We start from the raw sequence: 19,911 nt of genomic DNA, 5'->3' as shown, positions 1-19,911 counted from the left end.
CTCAGCCCAAGGGTACTCATCTCTAAGGCAGACAGTCTAAGAACCCTCCTTCGACCTCTTATGAGCTCAATCACTGGCAGGAAGGCACCGGAGGGGTCTAGGTAACGAGGAGTTACCACACGCGTGTCAGGAAGCACATGAACTCACCTGCACACATTCAAGTCCAGCCAAGCTTACCTCCGAGAAGATGCGGCTGCTGCCGGGTGAACACTGCGAGCACTTTTCGGAGAAGCCCTCCATCCTGACCCCGAGCTCCCCTCCGGTCTGTGAAGGATAAGTCTGCTGCACTGCTCCCAAACCTTTTCCACTGAATTTCTAAGGAAACAAAACAAATCACAAGAAAGTTTTCAACAAGAGAAAAAATTTTAACAGACTGTCCAAAACTCTTTAAGGAAAAACATTTTATTTTTTCTTCACATTTTTTTCCTCAAAAAAAATTTCCATCATCCCCAAATACTAGGCAATTTCAAAATTAATGCAAGTGCCTTTGTTATTTGCCACCAGGGGAAAAGCAGCCCGCAGCCATGCGTTGGCAGGGGTGACAGCAGTCATTACAAAGTGCCCCTTTCCTCACCCCTCAGATGGCCGCCCGGTGGGTATGGAGGACCAAGCCCAGGCCTTGGCCTCACAGGATGGGGTTCCCATCCTGGGTCCCCCTTGGCCAAGGTGTGGCCTCTGGGTCTATTTCCTATCCTAGGAGGTTACTGAGGTGATTAGATAAACTGTACATCGCAACCCAACAAAACCCAGTCTTTCTCGAAATATCACACATTTGACAAAACTTAAACTATCTATTATCTACGAGAAGATCTGACTTCTAGGAAGAAAGGCTGTGACTGTTGTTTTGGGGTCTGGTCGCATGTGAAAGGGTCCTTCGTATTGAAGCACATCACTGACCCCTTCAGAAGGTCTGGCATTCGACAACATGACAAGACTAGAGACTGTCTCTCTAGTCTTTTGGCCAAGTTCAAGCATAGAACCTATTCCTAACTATTTAAAACCTAGTAACTCCTTGACGAGGTCTCTGTCCACTTTAGGTCAAAAATTAAGGGCAAGAACCACATCTTATTTCTAAGTACCTAACAGAATTACTTCCGCATGTCAAACGTTTATAAGAAATTAGATGAGCACAAACACAAAAGAAACAGAGGCAACTTCTTACAAAAACCTGTTAAACTATAAACAGTAAAAACAAATCAAATGACCAACACGGACTTTCGAGAATTACCATCATACAGCTGTGTTTGACTCACACTTTCCATTTTCCTTTTCTAGAAGTCCAACTATACGTGCACACTGTTTAACAACAGTCGGCACGGCTTACTTGAAAAACTGGGCCCCCCTCCCCACCTACCATAGGAGTTTAAGGACTTAGTTCTTATAACGTCTGCCCCACCCCCAGAAATCATCCTCATAGTTACAACACAATTTCAGTTCAATCGACAGTCCGCATTCGCACTGTTAGGACCACACAAACAGTGGGCACAACTCACCCATCTAGCCTTCCGAGATTACATTTCCTTCCAGATTTGTTTCTTTGCTTTCCTTGGAATCAGTAACAACTGCTTTACTGTATTTATTCATTTAGTTCATAAAACTAAATTAGGTACTTAAGGTAGACTTATCTCTAAAATCTCTTAAGAGAATTTTTTTTTAAAGATTTTATTTACTTATTTGACAGACGAAGATCACAAGTAGGCAGAGAGGCAGGCAGCGAGAGAAAAGGAAGCAGGCTCCCCACTGAGCAGAGAGCCCAATGCGGGGCTCAATCCCAGGACCCTGGGGATCACGACCTAAGCCCAAGGCAGAGGCTTTAACCCATTGAGACACCCAGGCACCCCTTAAGAGAATTTTAAAATGCCTTTAGATGGGGCCAGACACATCAGGTCAATGATGGGTTCCACTTCCACTTCTTGGAGAAATCCCAGCTGAGGCCCTGTCTCAAGAGCTCAAATACAAGCTCTCTGCATCCTGGGCCTTCCGGTCACCACATCCCAAGAGAATCCCCTACTTGCTGGATCCCACGTCTCTCTCCTTTTGGGCTTCTTCCTCATTTGTATGGGATCACTGTCCAGGTGTTCCCTGCATGGGGTCCCCAGGAGGCAGAGGGTTTTTGGCACCGAATGTCAGGGAACGGCTTTGTTTGCCCTCACTCTTGCTGCTGGCTCAGCTGAGTATGTAATGCTGGGCTGGACACCATTCTTCCTCAGCAATCTGGAAGCCCTGCTTGCCTGCCTTCTGGCTTCCAGTATTGCTGCTGAGAATTCCGATGTCATTCCAGCTCTGGGTCCTTCACAACTCACCTTGGAACCTTTCAGATCCTCTCTTTATCCTCACGTGCTATGATTTCACAAGGGCATGGGCATCTCACCATTATTTGTGCTAGAAGGAGAGGGACCCTTTCAATGCACAGGTGCCTGTCCCTTCACTCTGCAAGCTCTCCCAATGCTGTGAGGATTCCCTTCCCTCTGCTTTGCGTGCCCCATCTCTCAGGACCTCTGGTCAATCACATACTGGAACTTCTGAATCAGGCCTTTCCCTCTCATTTCCTCACCTATCTGTTTCTCTGTTGGATTCTATTTTCTAGAAGATTCAGTCAATTTTATCTTCCAGTATTTCTAACTCTCCTATTAAACTCATTATATCTGGAATCATACTTCCGATTTCCAATAGCTCGTTCTTCTTTTCCAAGTTATCTTTTTTATCCGATCCTGATCTTAGTTCTTATCTAAAGATTACACTATTGAGGTCTTTTAAAGCTGTCTGGTTGCTTCTCATCCTTCTATTTCCAGAGCCTCTACATAGCCTTGTTCTGTCTGGCTGGCTTTCCTCTTACACACTTTCCCCCTGTTTGGGGAGCTCAGGCCCCCATCTACCTTTAAAGGGAAGAGTGCTCAGAAGCTCTGAGTGTGGGAAGAACACACCGACGGCAGGCTCCCTGGCAAAGGACCAGGTGGGGACAGACTCGTTCTGTTGGAAGATACCCATCTGTCTTTTCTCCCCTCAGAGGACTCTCAATGTTGAGGATGCACATTTCCACGCCCGTTTTCATTTAAGAGACTCACTCCTGCCTTTAGGTGCATCTGGTGACCCACTTCCCCCATCCCCGGTTTATTAAGGTCACCAGAGAGGAAACCGCATGCTCCCCCGCCCCCCATCTCCTGCTAGTGAAGAGAAACTTCACCTAACTGCTCAGCGTTCCCGCCAAATCTCCCGATTACACAGGGACCAGGTCCCTCTACTGCCTGCTGAGCTGCTCTGGGCTCTGTAGGCTATACCAGCTTGCTTCTTGTTGGCTTTTCACCCCAAAGGCATGGAGCAGAGTGCTCTTAGTCCTGTGGGCTTGTATCTTTCACCCCTCCACTGTCTCTTTAACAAAGCTCCAGTAGGAAGCAGAGCTTAACACCCGTGTTGAACCCACCACGGTCACCTGTCAGCCTGCACTAAATCAGAACTTCGCTACACAATCAGACAAGAAGAGTATTCCCAGACCAAATGGGGACAGTTAGAGGAAAAGCACAGAGGGGTGAGAGGGCCTGCCACACCACGGAGCAGCAGACACTCACACCAGAAGTACTGTTGTGAAGCGAGCTGGCCACTAAGGCAGAACAGGCCAGGGCCTCCATCGGGCTCTGCCGTGGACCCGTCTCATGACCCAGAACAAGGTCCTTTCCTTCTTGCTGGCGGCTGACACCCATAGCACATAAAGGAAGCTCTGATGTTCTGACATAACGCAATGAAGACTATCATCATTGTTGCCAGCCTTATTTTTATACAAACGTTTCTGCAAAAGAGTTTTTAAAGAAAGAAGCCTGTGGGGGCACTTGGGTGGCTCAGTGAGTTGGGCCTCTGCCTTCGGCTCAGGTCATGATCTCAGGGTTTGGGATCGAGCCCCACATCGGGCTCTCTGCTCGGCAGGGAGCCTGCTTCCTCCTCTCTCTCTCTGCCTGCCTCTCTGCCTACTTGTGATCTCTGAATATCAAATGAATAAATAAAAATCTTTAAAAAAAAAAAAAAAGAAAGAAAACAGCCTATGCCAAGTCAACAGATTGAAATACAAAAGAAAAAGAAGTTATGGTACCTGAAGCAACAAGTCCTTTGGATCGATGCTTCCTGTTAGACTTCTGATCATTTGTTCTTGACTGTGCAATTTCTTATTACTTTCACTCAAAAGACTCTTGTAACGATTCTCCACGGCTTTCTCTCTTTCATTCACCTCATCACGTAGTTTCTCAACTTCATTTCTAAGGTCCTACCCGAAGAAAAAGAAAAAATAGAACTTACTTGATAAGCACTTCAAGATGATCATCTCTCCTGCTTACCGCTATACAAGAGCAAGCTAACACGTGCATTTAACAATGTGCACTTCCTTCTCTTTTAAAGTCTGATGAAAACCAGCTTTAAGAAGCTGCCGAAATCTGGAAAAAGCTTTATGCACAGATATTTAGCACAACATTGTTTGCAATACTGAAAAAAAAAAAAAAAGAAAGAAACTAAATATCCAATGAGAGGGAATTAATTACTTTTTTTAAAAATAAGGAATTAACTATAAAGAATATGGCATTTTGGGGCACCTGGGTGGCTCAGTGGGTTAAAGCCTCTGCCTTCAGGCTCAGGTCATGATCTCAGGGTCCTGGGATCAAGCCCCGCATTGGGCTCTCTGCTCAGCGGGGAGCCTGCTTCCCCCTCTCTCTCTGCCTGCCTCTCCGTCTACTTGTGATTTCTCTCTGTCAAATAAATAAATAAAATCTTTAAAAAAAAAAAAAAGAAGAAAAAAAAAAGAATATGACATTTAAAGAAGTGCAAAATGATGGCACTTGGCTGGCTCAGTTGGTTAAGCATCTGACTCTAGAAACTCAGCTTCAGCTCAGGTTTCGGCTGAGATTACGATCTCAGGGTCCCAGGATTGAGCTCCGTGTTGGGCTTGGCCCTCACCTGAGAACCAGCTCGTCCCTCTCCCTCTGCTCCTTCCCTAACCCCACACTGCACACTCTCGCTCTCAAATAAATAAAATCTTTTTTTTTAAATGCACAATTATGAGGAAAACAAACACTACACAATATGATGCCGATTGTCTCCTAAATGTTTATACAAAATATCGTTGAGGCTATGAGGAAACATATCAAAAAGAGTAACAGTATACCTAAATAGAGGGGCTGTGGGGACTTTCAATTGATTTTTTTTCTTAATTTTTCTGAGTTCCTAAAATCTCTAAATCAGTCTATATTACTTTCACAATCAGGAAAAAAAAAAAAGATCTTAAATAATGACATTTACAATTAACATGGAAAATGCTTGTGTTATAATGTCAAGGGGAGGAACACAAAACCAACAGCGAACAGTGTGATTTGAGCCACCTCAGGATCTATGCTATTTGTAATACCAAAATATTCATAACAGAAAAGCTGGAAACTGCCCAAATATTCACCATAGAGGAATGAACTAAGGTACATTCTCACAATGGAGCACTCTGAAGCGATCAAGAGAAAGGAATGAGGGCTCTATAAACACAAAGCCTGAAGTAATCTTCAGAATATACTGCTCAGGTGGGGGGGGTCAGGAAGACCCCAATAGGGAAAAAAAGTATGGATAACATACTGTCATGTATTTAACTATGAAATAAAGTAAATGGTTGTTTACAGGGAAATAAAAAAGAGAACAAGGCAGAAGGAGCGAGTAGAATTCATTTTACAAAGGTAACTTGAAGCAAACCCAATGTTTGGATAACTATTTGAAAAGCAAAATAAAAATCTCCTACAACTAGAAGCGGAGCAAACAAAAAATAACCTAATTGTGTATCAGGTTGATTGGTTAACCAAACAGGGAGGAATTATTTCAGTAACTTAAAAGCAGAGTAATTTAGGGCACCCAGCTGGCTCAATCGGTTAAGCATCTGCCTTTGGGTCAGGTCACGATCCCGGAGCCCTGGGATCGAGCGCGGCATTGGGCTCCCTGCTCAATAGGGAGTCTTCTTGTCCCTCTCCCTTGATTCTCTCCCTCTGTGCTCTCATTGAAGTAAATAAATAAAAACTTAAAAAAAAAAGAAGAGTAATTTGTGTACCACTGGGGGGCTATTTCTCTAAGGACAAAAGGGACTACTGCAGAAAATCTTACACTATTTTAGTAATCATATTGGAAGAAATAATATTCGTATTATTATTCTGAAACTGTGTGCATATATATATATTTATTAAATAAGTCATTATTAATGTGATAACCAAGATTACAAACCTAAGAGAATACCAAAACAAATATAAGCTTAAAACATGTCTCTGTAAATATGAATTGGAAATATCAATATGAACTTTTATTTTCTGTTATTTCCTTTCTCTCACCAAGAAAGCCTAAAATCGGCATCCTCCCCAGTATCCAGACTATAGTCTCTAAATACCATTTCCCACCAAAAAGAACAAGAATGATCAAAACACGGTCCCTAGAACAACATTATCAGCATCACCTGGGAATGGCAAATACAACAGATACCCAGAAGAGCGCTCAGTAAGTATCTGCTGGACGGATGGAGAGGGAGATGGGAGTGCTCCCATTTTGTGAAGGCCGAAACAGGCTCAGATAAAGTAACTTACCCACCATCACAGTCACTAAGGGGCAGCACCTGCCTGATTCCAACTCTGACTGCGAGCCTCTCAGCTCACTTCTGCACCACGGCCACGGTTTAGATTTCTTTCAACGTGATCCACATCCTCGGGGCGCCTGGGTGGCTCAGTGGGCTAAGCCTCTGCCTTCGGCTCAGGTCATGATCTCAGGGTCCTGGGATTGAGCCCCGAATCAGGCTCTCTGCTCAGCGGAGAGCCTGCTTCCTCCTCTCTCTCTGCCTGCCTCTCTGCCTACTTGTAATCTCTGTCAAATAAATAAATCAAATCTTTAAAAAAAAAAAGATCCACATCCTCCTAGAATCATCTGACCCATGCTTTTAGAAACCTCCCTCTGAAACCTGGGTAACAGGGACCACAAAATCTTGCATGAAGCCATTTAGGTACATCTTTAAAGTCCAATAAATCTGCCTGCCATCCTGGAAAGATCATCCTAAGAAGATCAAGTCTACTTTTTCTTTCTTTCTTTCTTTTTTTTTTAGAGAGGGGGTAGGGGCAGAGAGAGAGAATCTTAGCAGGCTCCACACTCAGCATAGAGCCCGACTCAGGGCTCCACTTCACGACTTTGAGAACATGACCTAAACTGGCCCTGGTCATGTGTACTTTTTAAGCTTAAAATATTTCTGTATTATGCTAAGAAAAAAATACCCACCATTCACATGCACAGTAATTACTAGTCCACTTACATCATTTCCAGAATTCAGTACTCTCTTCTGCGCAAACACCTATAGGACCCATTATTCTGAGGTCTGGTTCAAGTTCTAGCATATATGCGCGTGTACAACAGTAATTTACTCCATTCTCCCACCTCATTTGCTTATACAATTTTAGTTCAGGTACGTAAATTAAGAACTTGCATGTTTTAAGTGATAAAGGTGACTAATGTGCTACATTTCTCCCACGTATCTCCCAAACTAAGACACTTGACCTCTTCCAAAGTCCCACAGAGCACATGTAGCTGGGTCATTCCTCAAGATTAGGGGTTCTTAATCTGAGGTCCACCGAATGGGTCCCCGGGAGCCTATGCAAATTTGTGCGTGCGTATATTTTTGGTGGTAGCGGGCCCTCAGCACAAGTCAGGTCACTAAAGATAACAAAGTACTTCTACTATTTACCAAGCACAAGCCGAGCCACGCATGTGTCAAGGCACTTTTACGGAAAGCACCTCTAACCCTAATGATGGCACACATGGTAAATATTAGGAGCCCTATATTTGCAGAATGGAAACCAAGGCTCACAGCGGCTGAGGGATGTTTACAAAGCCTTACGCCTAAGTTCTAGTACTGAAATCCAAGCCCAAGTCACTTAGACCCCAAATTCTGCATTCTCTCCACCCAACTGCACCACTGTTAAGAAAAACCAGTCTGCGACATGGGCTGCCATTGGTCACTAATTCCAGTGCCCTGAGATAAGGTTCCAGTAACTCAAGGACTCAGGACTGATGGAATATCCAGCCTGAGACGGAGGCCCTCCTGCTAATGAACGGGGCAGGACCAAGGATCTCGGACCTCGAGTGAAGGGCAGTCAGAAAAGGCCTGAGGTAAGAGGACCACGGCAGGGAGGGGGAGCCGTGTGCTGAGGCGGCCTTGAGGAGAAGCAGCTGCCATGGCAACACGAAGGCAGTGCAGGGCTCCCAGCTCGGCCCCAGTGCGCTTATAACCCGTGTTTAGGGGAGGCATGGAGACGGCATGTCTCGCCTAAGCAAAACAATCAGAACTGAAAATTGATAATCTTGGGTGGTTTGCCCAAACCTCTTTCAATATTCCTAGGCTGTGAAGACAGGGAGAACTAGCCCTGAATCCGGTTCTACTGCTGACTAGCTGTGTGACCACAGACAGATAACCTAAATCCTTACAAGTGCTTCCTTTCCAGCAAATGGGGTTAATAATACCGGCTCCTAAGGTCCTGGGAGGGTTAAACGAGAGAATGTGGGATGGGTGCCTGGCACAGAAGCAGGTGTGTGGGAAATGACCTTCTGTCATCCCCCACCCCTGCACCCCACGCCTCCCCACACGCATATCCTCCAGGCTGCCTCTACTCCAGGCTTCTCCCTGCGGCCACAGCATCAGCACATCACCAACCAGCCAGCCACCGGAAGCACCCCTCCCCTCCCTCTCACACACTCCTGCCCATCCCACAGGTAACTCAGGCCTGCAGGCGGAGCCAAGCCTCCACACAGAGCTCACGAGAGATGAAGGCAAGTATTTGGTGCTTCTGTGTGCACACGAGTGCCCAGATCCTGCCCTGCCAACTACCGCTCTCCCCCACCCTACCCTCAGAGTTCTCAAAGGAGTGGAATCCATCAGTATGGTAAGAACCAATCTCAGACCAGGAATCAAAGTACAAGTCGGTGAAAACTGCATACCCAAAGCAGGGCTTTCCGATAAAACTGAGGGTTGTTTTTGGTTTTGCTTTTCGAAGGAGGAGGGTATATGCATCTTAAGGAAGCCACCTGCCCAACAAGGGCCAGGCGTGCTTAGGTCTGGGGCAAGAAAGTCAGAGAATCTGGAACTTGGGTCTTGTCTTCAGGTACAGTAACCACGCGTCGGCAAGGCTGGCCCAGTGAGCACCCTGGACTCTGATCACCCGGACAGTCACCACTCCTCCCTTGAGGAGGTATTAAAGAAGACGACAGGCAGAATCTGAAGTACTGGGGAGAAAAGTGAACCCCGTGCATGCTCAGCCCTTCCCTCCCTCCATCCCACTGCCCCGCCTTCTTCAGAAATCAGCTCGCAGCTTATCATCAGCAACAGCTCCGTAACTGGTCTCCCTATGTCTGTCTTCACCCACCAAATCACACATATTCCCCCCTGACACTTACATCTCTACCCAGAACCCTGCAGGGACCCCATGCTAACTGCAGAGGAAGACACCGTCCTTAGAGGAAGACACCGTCCTTAATAAACCTTCTTTCCAGGCTCTTCACCCACTGTGGGCTCCAGCCTAAAGCCTCCCTCACCCGACCACCCAGTCTTCTCCATCCTGGAAAAAAAAAAAAAAAAGGTACAATTGTGCCCGATTCTGCCTGGAGAGAGCATGCTTACCTTGCCAGGCCCAATCCAAGTACCACCTCTTCCGCAAAGCACCCCCCTGACTAATCTGGCCCTCAGCAATCATCCTCCCAAAATAGCACCTTTTTCTGCGAAGCTCTAGAGCATTTAGGAAAGGACCAGCCCTTTACATCCGTGCCCTCCCGCAGCGCTCACGGCAACCCTGCAAAGCAGACGATGCTCTCATTCCACCCGTTTTACGGATCAGAAAACAGAGGTTCAAAATACTAAAGCAACTGAACCAAACCAAAAGGTGCTGGAATCAGGACTTGGAAGTCTGGCCTATTCATGTTCTTTTCACTAAACCAGTGATTTTTTTAAACTGAGCTCAAGAAGCCCAAGGCTGGCTGGCTATCGGTATCATCTAACTACATGTTCCTGGGCCTTCCTCCAAAACCTGACTCAGTTGGCTTGGGGGAAAGAATGGTAATGTGTATTTAATTGTAAGGCAAGGAGCCACCATCCTAAGGAAACTGCCAAGCCCCTAGGGTGTATCTGTTTGACTTGCTTCTGAACAAAGGGACAGGTAAGAGTTTGAAAACCCCTCTCTGGTACCAGACCCCACCTTGCTTTCAGGCGAGCACGCCACAGCAGGATCTGTGTGTGATGACATCAACTGAGTGGCCTCGCTTTCTACCTAATGGGTAATTTTCCTTTAAGATTCGCAGGTGCACTCGGGACCAACATGGAGCCGAGTGTTGCCTTTGCATACCAAGGCATTCTCAGGGGAGGATGACAGAAAAAAAAAAACGGATTATTTTAAAAATAAAATATCCCTGTAATCTTAGACTCACATTAGAAATGAAAAGCCAGGCCCTCTTACTTCCTTCTGCAGTCAGCTGGTTTGTTTTATCTCTGGCCAGATGGAGAACGAGAAGGTTCTCATCCATCAAATTTCCACCTTCTCAGGTTTCGCGGTGAGAAAGCTTGTCAAAGTGCTCAGTGGTTCCCTTTAAATACACAAAGGAAACTTCTCCAAAATCTTAATGAGGAACAGGAACCCAGTGATGTAAGAATTTCCAGAATTAGTATGAGATAGTGGTGTTCGGGCAGCATTCTGTGGAGCCTGGCTGCCCCTGGGGGCTGCGGCGGAGGCGGGACACCGTGCGGACGAGGCGCCAGGCCTTCCCCCCCCATCTCCCTGAGCAGCTCTGCTTTCAGGTTTCCTCTTCAGGAGAGTCCTATTTGAACAAAGAATCCCTATGATCAAACAAACAGACAGACAGACAGAAACCACCGGGATGCGACGGCGCTCGCACACACAGAGCTCTAACAAGCCCAGGTGCTACTGCGTGCTGCTGGCGTGAGGACGGCGAGGACGGACCGCAGAAGTTCCGGGCGGGGAGCTCAGGGTGGCTTTGAGCAGAAAGGAGCGGAGGCTCACACTGGGCAGGGCTCAAGGCCCAGCTGGGTCACTTAGCCACCAGGCACCACACCTCTCTAAATCCCCACCTGACGATGTGACAGACCATTCCTGCCCTTTCCACCAGCCAACCCGCTATGCCCCCTTGTGCCAGGCTCATTCATGCCTCCCCAGGGGCCCTCCTTTGACCAGGAATGCAGTTTTATGCTCCCTCTCCAACCTGCCCCCCCAGCAAATAGCTACTGACCCTTCAAGCTTCAGCTCCAATCCACCTCCTCTGTGAAGCCTTCCCTCCCACCCCCTCCCACTCTTAGCAAGTTCCAGGCTCTGTGCTTCCAAAAAGTGTTTGGCCCATCCCCCTACCTGCACTTATCATGCTATATTTTAATTAGCTTTTTGTCTGTGTTCCTAGTCTATCTCTCTGCCAGATTCCTTCAGAGACTGTGCCTTATTTGATTCAGTCCTGTACTCCCCGTGCCCAGGACAGAGCCTGGCACAGAAATTATAAAGAACCAGAGATAAGGGAAAGCCTCCAGAAAGACGACAGCAATTCTACGCGAAGACTGATGGGAACAGCCTTTTAAAGCAGCTTCCACGGCTGCCCCATGCACAGCCACTGAGATACTACAGAATCTGTCACTTGAAACGGGTTCTGCCTCCCTTCCTAGAGGGATCAATCAGCTGGAAAGGAACAGACTAGCACTTTCTTCAGAGGAGAGGTGAGTGTGTGGATCAAGGAAGAAATTTACAGCTTTGTTGATTTGGCTGGTAACTGGGCAAGCCACATTTACTAGTCAACAGTGTCCATTAGATCCTAGCGGGCAGTGGTTTGTCATTCAAAGTCCTGAGCCAGCATCTGCCAGGCAATTAAAGCAGGAAAGGAGGAAAAAAGTCCAATCCACTGAGTACCCAGGAACCAGAGGACGCACTTTCTCGTGCATTAAGTTGTATTATTCATTCATTCCTCCTAAAGAAGGTATAATCAACCCCATTGTAGGGGAGGAAAACCCGAGTTTAGAGGGGTTAAGCCACTGACCTAAAGGCTTAGAGCTGAGTGTCTGCTGAAGCGGAGATTCAAACCCCAATCTGGCCCTGTTGCCCACTGCTCCAAAGACACCAGTTCAAACTGTCAATTTCTCCTTCCCAGGGCAGGGGCATCATCACCATCACCAAAACAGCACTTATCCATCAATCAGCTAAGGTGTGGCAGGTATTATGTTCATAACTGCTTTCCCCATCTCAGATCATCCTCACAACTAAGTTCTGATTTTCTAACGAGAAACAGGCACCATCATTTGAAAAGGCAAAGCTACTGGCTCACAGTCCAACAGTCAACCAGTGACAGACCAGGACTCAAGGTCAGTTTGACCCGAGTCTCTGCACTCAGCCTCTCTTAAGAGTGACGGGAAATGCCGAGGCAGAACTTCCGCCAGCACAGATCCACAAGGACTCCCATTCAGACTCTTCATACCTGATTAAACCAAAAACAAGGCAAGGGGAGCTCTGACCCTTGGTAAGAATCACACGACCTCAGGTCTGTGGTCCCAGGCCTGCCCAACCAGCTTACAGACACTGACTCCAAACGCCGTGTTTTGACTACGGATCACCAGAGATGCTCTGAACGCTGTCACAATCTTGTCTGGAGCTATCCATCAACAAACACATGTGAAACCAGAGGGGTTCAGGATGAACTACCCTGAAATTAAACCAGCTCTTGTCAAAGCACATGGGATTAGCCAGCTGGGTGACGGGTACAACTTTAATTAGATTTTTGGATTTTAGCCAGCAAATGCATCCCCACAGAGCTAAGTGCCCAGGTACTGAAGCACACACTTGTCAGAATAGCGGACGACAGGTCTCGAAACAGATGAGAGCATTATGAGACAGTCTGGGGAATACAGCTAAACCAATGTCTCATATACGCTGCTTCTATAAAGCAGAAGAAAAAGACTAGCACTTGCTCCTCTCCCCACCCACCCCGAGTAGCATATAGAATGCCTGAACCAGAAAGAGCAAATCTAAAATAAAGGTTTACCTCTATCACGTTCCACCAAATGTGCACTCACACTCACACACACACACGCACATGCACACATACGTACATACTAAAAAGGAGAGTCTTAAGTCACTGGAGCCAAACAATGCATTAAAGTCAAGGTGTGAGGGCAGGGATGTTGACAGCCTGAGCAGCATTCCTGTTAAAAACCACACAAACCGCAACACGTTCAACATCACTGTTAGGACACTGACTTGGGAATACCAGGTTTGTTGCTGGTTTGTTGCAAGCGCCTCCTGAATGTCCTTGTGGGGATGTGCATCCCTATGGTGACAAGGGGGTAAAATACAAGAAAAGGGATCTATCCGAGAGACCCTCACGTTTGGACCTTTCCAGCTGTAGAAAGATCTCCCAGGTAAAAACCAAAGCTTGTATTCACCAGGGCCTACCGACTGTGCCCGTACCACTGCAAGTATGCCACGAATGTCCCCTGGATAAACAAATGAATGACTGCAAAGGATACCACGTGCTGAGTCAGCTGGCACTAGGTCGCCGCAATCACAGGCAATGGGAACGAGCAGGCTGCTCATGGCCTAACCCCACCATGCCCTGGCACCATCAGACATGGTGGACTCCCACGCCCCAGCCACAAGATGTCCGTTCACATAGGAGCTGTCTCCCTCTGGAGAGATTAGCAGCACACACAACGAACCGGGCAAGAAGGCTCTCTGGCATGAGCAAAGGATGGTCTGACAGCACCCAGAAGATAACCGGTTGGCTGACCATCAGAAAGGATCCAGGGAATGCTAAAACAACAACAACTGGCATGTGTGCCAGTGGCCCCCCCGCAGGGCTCATCCATGAACACGGCTGCAACATTGCTGAGCTGGTAGTTCTTGTCCAGGAAACAAGAATAACAGGAAATGGCCAGACACTGTCCCCCAGACTGGAAACCATACTCCTTGCAAGCTCCTGGACCTGGGTGGCACAGACGGGACCACAACACTGCTCACACTGCAGGCGATGCCGGCAAAGGCTCTGTCCTGCTCCCAGAACCTTCCAGCAGCCCTCCAGAGGGGCACTGCCCTTGGGCCGGAGGGCCAGCCAAAGCTGTCCTTTTACCTTAACCTGCTCATCTCCAGACACTGGAGACCCTGTAACCGAATTTCCCTGTTTATTTTCGCTGCCAGGAGCCACCAGCTGAATTTAAGTCCCCGTCTTTGGTAGGGGGTTGGGTACCACAGCATGCGTTTCTCCTTACTCACTCTGCTTCCATTTCCCTCGCCACCCTTTTTTTCTTGACCTGAATGCCTTCACCTTTATTTTTAATCTCATTTATATGACTTCCCATAAACCTCTGAAAATGTTTTTGTAACATCAAAAGGAATAAATTATAATATTTAAAGTTCCAAGTAATACTTCAGAATACCTCAAATCGGGCATTTTGTTTTGTTTCCCCAAAAATACCGTATGTTCTCACACCTCTGTGCCTTCGCCCGCCGTACAAAACCCTCTGCTCCCTTGCCTATCGATTAACCTTTATTTAACTCAAGCTTCAGGACCAGCTCACAAGTTCCTTTCCCCGAGAGCCTTCTCTGACTCTGCACGCCACTTCCCGGCTCCGTGTTTCCAGGGTACTCTGTTCACATTGCTATCATGGAACTGCCCCAGGCCCCGCCGAGGGCCTGCACGGTGCTCAGTGTTGCTGAACGCATGCGTGGATTCCTTTCCTCTGCCAGGGCAGAAATAGAGGCACTAGGGGAGCCTGGCTGGCTGAGCTGGCTAAGCACCCGACTCCTGATTTTGGCTCAGGTCATCTCAGGGTCCTGAAATCAAGCCCTCTCTTAGGCCCCACCTCTGCATTTATCCTGACACCATAAGGCAAACCACCACCCACGATGTTCCTCAGTCGCTGAACAAGCCAGCACCCCAATGTCTGGGGTGAAACATTCCTATGAGATGGACACAGCCATAGTCTTAGACCGTCACCAGAATGTAAGCAGAGATACCACCGTGATGCAGTCAGGCACAAAAGGAAAGAAGCCATGGCCAAATCATCTTACCGGAAACACAGATGACCTGAGGTTCAAAAGGAGTTGTGAGGAGAGGCAGGTAAGCATTCAGAGTGGATAGTGGCGGCTTTGGTCTGGGTAGCCGCTCATCCCTCCCAAACATGCGCTTCTAGAGGAGGCTGTCCATGATGGAACTCACACGCGTGCGCCTGAGCACAAGACACACTTCTGACAAAGAATGGGTATGCGACCCACATCGGGCCTCTGGCCGTCCTGACAGGGACCCAGTGGGGGCAACGGAGTGTGAAAGTCCTCCCTCCTCTTATGTAATAAACCAGAAATATGTGACCCCAGCAGGACACCGACAGTGGTCCAACTGCCCGGAACTGGAGTAAGGAGATGCGAGTCAAAGCAGCCAGTTCCCAGAGACGGAGCTTCGGTCCCAGCAGTGCCCCAGTCTCTGTCCCTCCAGCACTGCAGTCACACAAGACGAGAAACTGCTCTTTTTACCTACGTTTTTTCTGCCGGTTTCTGTCACTGGTGGAAAATAACAAAAGCAAAAACCCTCCCACCCGCAGTATTCTTGACCCCAAGCCCTTCCTCACTGTCACATTCCCCTTACTTTCTTCACCAAACAGCGCTTCCCTCCTTACAAAGATGTGCACGCGTTACAGAGGAATACAGTCAGCTGTCAACAACAGCCCAATGTTATTCCAGAAGCACCAAGGTTTACATGAATAAGTGAATTACGGAACCACCAAACAATGTCTGACACCAGAGGGACAGGTAAGTGAACTACAGCCTGTCTACCTGATGTAATATTATACAGCCATTTCAAATGTTTACCAAGAATAAGTTATAATGTAAAAAAATCACATCTTTTATATAGATATGGATATATAGATACATGCGTATCCCCAACCCAAATTCTACTGAATGAACCTTTTTGTAATGACAGTGGGGGTGAAGAGGACAAGTTATGTTAAGTTAAGAACTTATCCAGCAGTAAGGGTGTAAGACCAGCCTATGAAAATGGCACCTCTGTCAAAGGGCCATCTGGCCAGTCTTTTCTTTACCTCCTCCATTCAGCACCCTACTCAAACCTTTTTCCTCTCGCTCAACTCAAGTGTCCCCTCCTCCTAGAAGGTTTCCCGACTACCGCATCCCACCAGGTGACACTGAAAACCAGGAAGAGCTACCGTGTTATTAGGGTGGTGGGTGATGTTTTATTTTTAACGGTGTATTTATATTTAATGATATATTTACATTTAATGGTAGGTGATGTTTTATTTTTCTAAATTTCCATTACCATTCCCTTAATGTTCATTAATATTTTTGTTAAGATATACAAACATCTGTATTTCAATTCTCGTGTCAGTGTTAGCGTTAGGATTTCAAGCAGGGGATCCTGACCTCCCTGCCCAGAGCAGGCTCTGGAGAACTAAACCGTAGTCCCCAGAGGTTCCCTCTGAGAACTCTTCTCTAAGGACTCTGTCCGCCGGAGGTCCTCTGCCAGCCCAGGGTGCCTGTGCAAGTTACTCATAGCATGTCCACAAGCACTCAGACTCAGGCCCTCCCCACCTCCCTGCGCCAAGGCTGTGCATCTGAACGTGACTCTTGGGATGCTGAATACTTCAGTTTAAATACAATAGAAATTTTCCTTTTTTTTTTTTAATATTTATTTATTTATTTGAGAGAGAGTACAAGCAGGGAGAGGGCCAGAGGGAGAGGAAGAGAGAAAACCCTCAAGCAGACCCCCTGCTGAGCACAGAGTCTGAAGTAGGACTTGATCCCAGGACCCTGAGATCATGACCTGAGCCAAAATCAAGAGTTAGACACTTGGAGCACTTGAGTGGCTTTGTCAATTAAGGAACTGGCTCTCGATTTCAGCTCTCTCTCTCTCCCCCTTCCCCGACTCACTCTAAATAAATAAACAAATAAATAAAATCTTGTAAAAATTAAAAATGAAAAACTAAAGAGTTGGACATTTAATTGACTGAGCCACCGAGGTGCCCCTATAATATAAATTTTTAAAGATAAACTATTTTTTGCCTACCAGATCCAGAGAGAAATTTTTAAATGCTAACATCCAATGCTGAACGAACAGTCTTTTAAACAGGACAAACCTAGTATTATCCTTCTGGGAAACAATCTGAGTACACCTATATAATAATGTTAAAAATATTCATACTCTTTGACCCAATAATTATGCCTTTATCAGGAAATAATCAATGTTAAAAATATTTAGAGGCAAGGACATTTGCTATTGCATTTGTTATAAGGAAAAAAAAAAAAGTGTGACAACCTAATGTTCCACCATAAGGGACTAAATAAACTGTAGCACGTCCAAGTGATGAAATACTAACGCTTGCATCAAAAAACAAACGTAAGTTTCTGAAGAACACTCAGAACATGGCAACACACCAAAGAGAATACGTAATTAATAAAGCATTTGCAAAACCGCATTTCCAGGCTGATACCAATAATGTATGTGTATGGGTGTGTGCACATGCACATGAGACAGAGAATTTCATGATGAGATGATGTGAAATATTTTTTCCTTTACACTTTCCAGATTTTTCTAAGTCTTGTGCAGAGATCTCCCTCAAACCAGAAACAGCTATCAAGAGCCGCAACCCGACCACGCCACTGCTGCTCACGTGAATGGTGTGGTCGCTTCTGCTCCTCTCACGATGGGCTTCCTCCAAGTCCTTCTCCAGCCTCTGCCTCTCCTGCTGCAGAGTGTTCAGCTCCTGGGTGACTTTCTTAATGTTCCTTCGCAGTCTGTGGTTCTCCGCGCTCTTGCTGAGGTTTTCGGAATTCAGCTGTGCGAGAAGGGCCGCCTTCTCTAACAGAGCAGCCTCATCATTTTCAGACCCCTGTAAGAGGAGGGAGACAGCGGAGATGAGCTGATTTCTGTACCACACTAAACACACCAAGAAATCTCTGCTCCTTCTTCACCTTGGGGTCAGCGGAAGGGAGCTAAGAAACGAAAAGAAAGGGGCACCTGGGTGGCTCAGTGGGTTAAGCCTTTGCCCTCGGCTCAGGTCATGGTCTCCCGGTCCTGCGATCAAGTCCCGCATCGGGCTCTCTGCTCAGCAGGAAGCCTGCTTCCCCCTCTCTCTGCCTGCCTCTCTGCCTACTTGTGATCCCTCTCTGTCAAATAAATAAATAAAATCTTAAAAAAAAAAAACGAAAAGAAAAACATTAACATAAACAACCTCCAGGACCCAAAGCACAAATATTAAGAAGATTCTAAAATAACAGAGTGATGATTATGTTATCATGTTGATGTTACAATGTTGACATTAAGAGGGGAAAAGGCTACAATTGTGTAAAAGAAGTGTTTTCTTTTTCTTTTTTTAAAAGACTACAAGGAAAAACACAGATGTTCAGAAACTGTCTTTAGTTAGGTGGATACATGGGTGATTTTCTTCTTTCACTTCTTTCAAATTTTCTAAGTCTACCGAGCATGTTACTTTTGTAATCATTTAAAAAAAAAAAAAAAAAAAAAACTTCAAGGGACACCTGGGTGGCTCAGTTGGTTAAGCAGCTGCCTTCGGCTCAGGTCATGATCCCAGTGTCCTGGGATAGAATCCCACATCAGGCTCCTTGCTCAGCAGGAATCCTGCTTCTCCCTCTGCCTCTGCCTGCCACTCTGCCTGTGCTCGCTCACGCTCTCTCTCTCTCTCCTTCTCTGACAAATAAATAAATAAAATCTTTTTTAAAAATTATTAAAAAAAAAAAAAAGAGAAAAACTTCAAGTTATTTATAAAAGGTAGAACACAAAGAGCGCTATCTGACAAGCTGAGGCAGATTCAAGGACTGGCAAAACTCCCAGAGGTTAGAGCAGCTTGGACCCACAGTCATCAGCATGGCAGTCCCATGGCCACCTCCAGTGGCCATAAATTCAGCAGAGTCCAAGGGTTAATTGTGTCCAAAACATTCTTACTTCATTAACACACAGTTTAGTAGAAAATACATATGAGATTATCGAGCATTTGAAAAAATAGTGTAACTCACCAATAATCAAAAAGAGCCAATTAAAATAAGCTTTCATTTAACAAGATGGTTTTAATGAGAATATCCAGTGCCGGCGAACTTACTATGAAGCAACACAATTAATATTAACTTTACAAGAGCTGACCAAGCATCCAGAAGCCAAGAAAAATATTGGCAAGAATGTAAATTAATGTAACTCTCTATGGACAGAATATATACATCAAGTGTGCGTGTACAGGATAGGTGTTCACACTCATCCCAATGATTCGGCTCCAGGATTCAATCTCAGGGGAAGAATCCAAAATATGAAAAAGCCTTATGTACACAGTCATCCATCACAGATTTACTGTAACAGGAAAAACTAAGAACCTAAACTGATAACAAGAGGATATTCCAAGTCACAACATGGTATGAAAAAACAGAAGATTAAATTGTAAATGCTCTAAAAAAATAAAATCTATGCATAGGAGAAAGCCGAGGGGAAAGGAAAAACCTCAAAATGTTAACAGCATGGCTGGGTGATCTCCTGATTCCCCTTTTTAACTTCTTTCTAGTCTCCCGAAAGAAAATTCGAAACACATATATTACTTATAATCAGGAGAAAATAAACTTTTTTTTAAACATCTGTTCTTTGGATTAGACAAAGGCTCATGATTAAAAATTCAAAAGCAAGGGACCACAGGCTGTAGGGTAAACAGACTGGCTCCAGCCTCCTGGCCTTTCCAGGAGATCCAGCTTCACCACCAATGCTGGTTAAGTCCTAGTTGTTAGGAGACGTGGGCTATAGCCACCGTCAATTCCCGAGAGGTGAGGCCCGGCCATCCCCTATTTGCACACAGCTACGTAAGACCTCGAAACAGGGACTGAGGGGGAACCC

The 19,911-nt window shown here is 46.1% G+C and overlaps 1 protein-coding gene across 2 annotated transcripts in view; it reads right to left on the bottom strand.

Moving 5' to 3' along the window:
* Positions 1-19,911, bottom strand: part of CDK5RAP2 (CDK5 regulatory subunit associated protein 2) — a 168,972-nt gene that overhangs the window by 91,106 nt on the left and 57,955 nt on the right. For both annotated transcript variants that reach the window (XM_044265030.1, XM_044265031.1), the window contains exons 12-14: positions 17,693-17,911; positions 4,082-4,252; positions 178-315 (exon numbers count right to left, since the gene is read on the bottom strand). In XM_044265030.1, coding sequence (XP_044120965.1) covers positions 178-315; positions 4,082-4,252; positions 17,693-17,911 — 528 coding nt within the window. The remainder of the gene's footprint in view (positions 1-177; positions 316-4,081; positions 4,253-17,692; positions 17,912-19,911) is intronic.

The sequence above is a fragment of the Neovison vison genome, chromosome 9 (genome assembly GCF_020171115.1).
Source record: "Neovison vison isolate M4711 chromosome 9, ASM_NN_V1, whole genome shotgun sequence".
Classification (NCBI taxonomy): domain Eukaryota; kingdom Metazoa; phylum Chordata; class Mammalia; order Carnivora; family Mustelidae; genus Neogale; species Neogale vison.
This window is presented reverse-complemented; position numbering and strand designations above follow the sequence as displayed.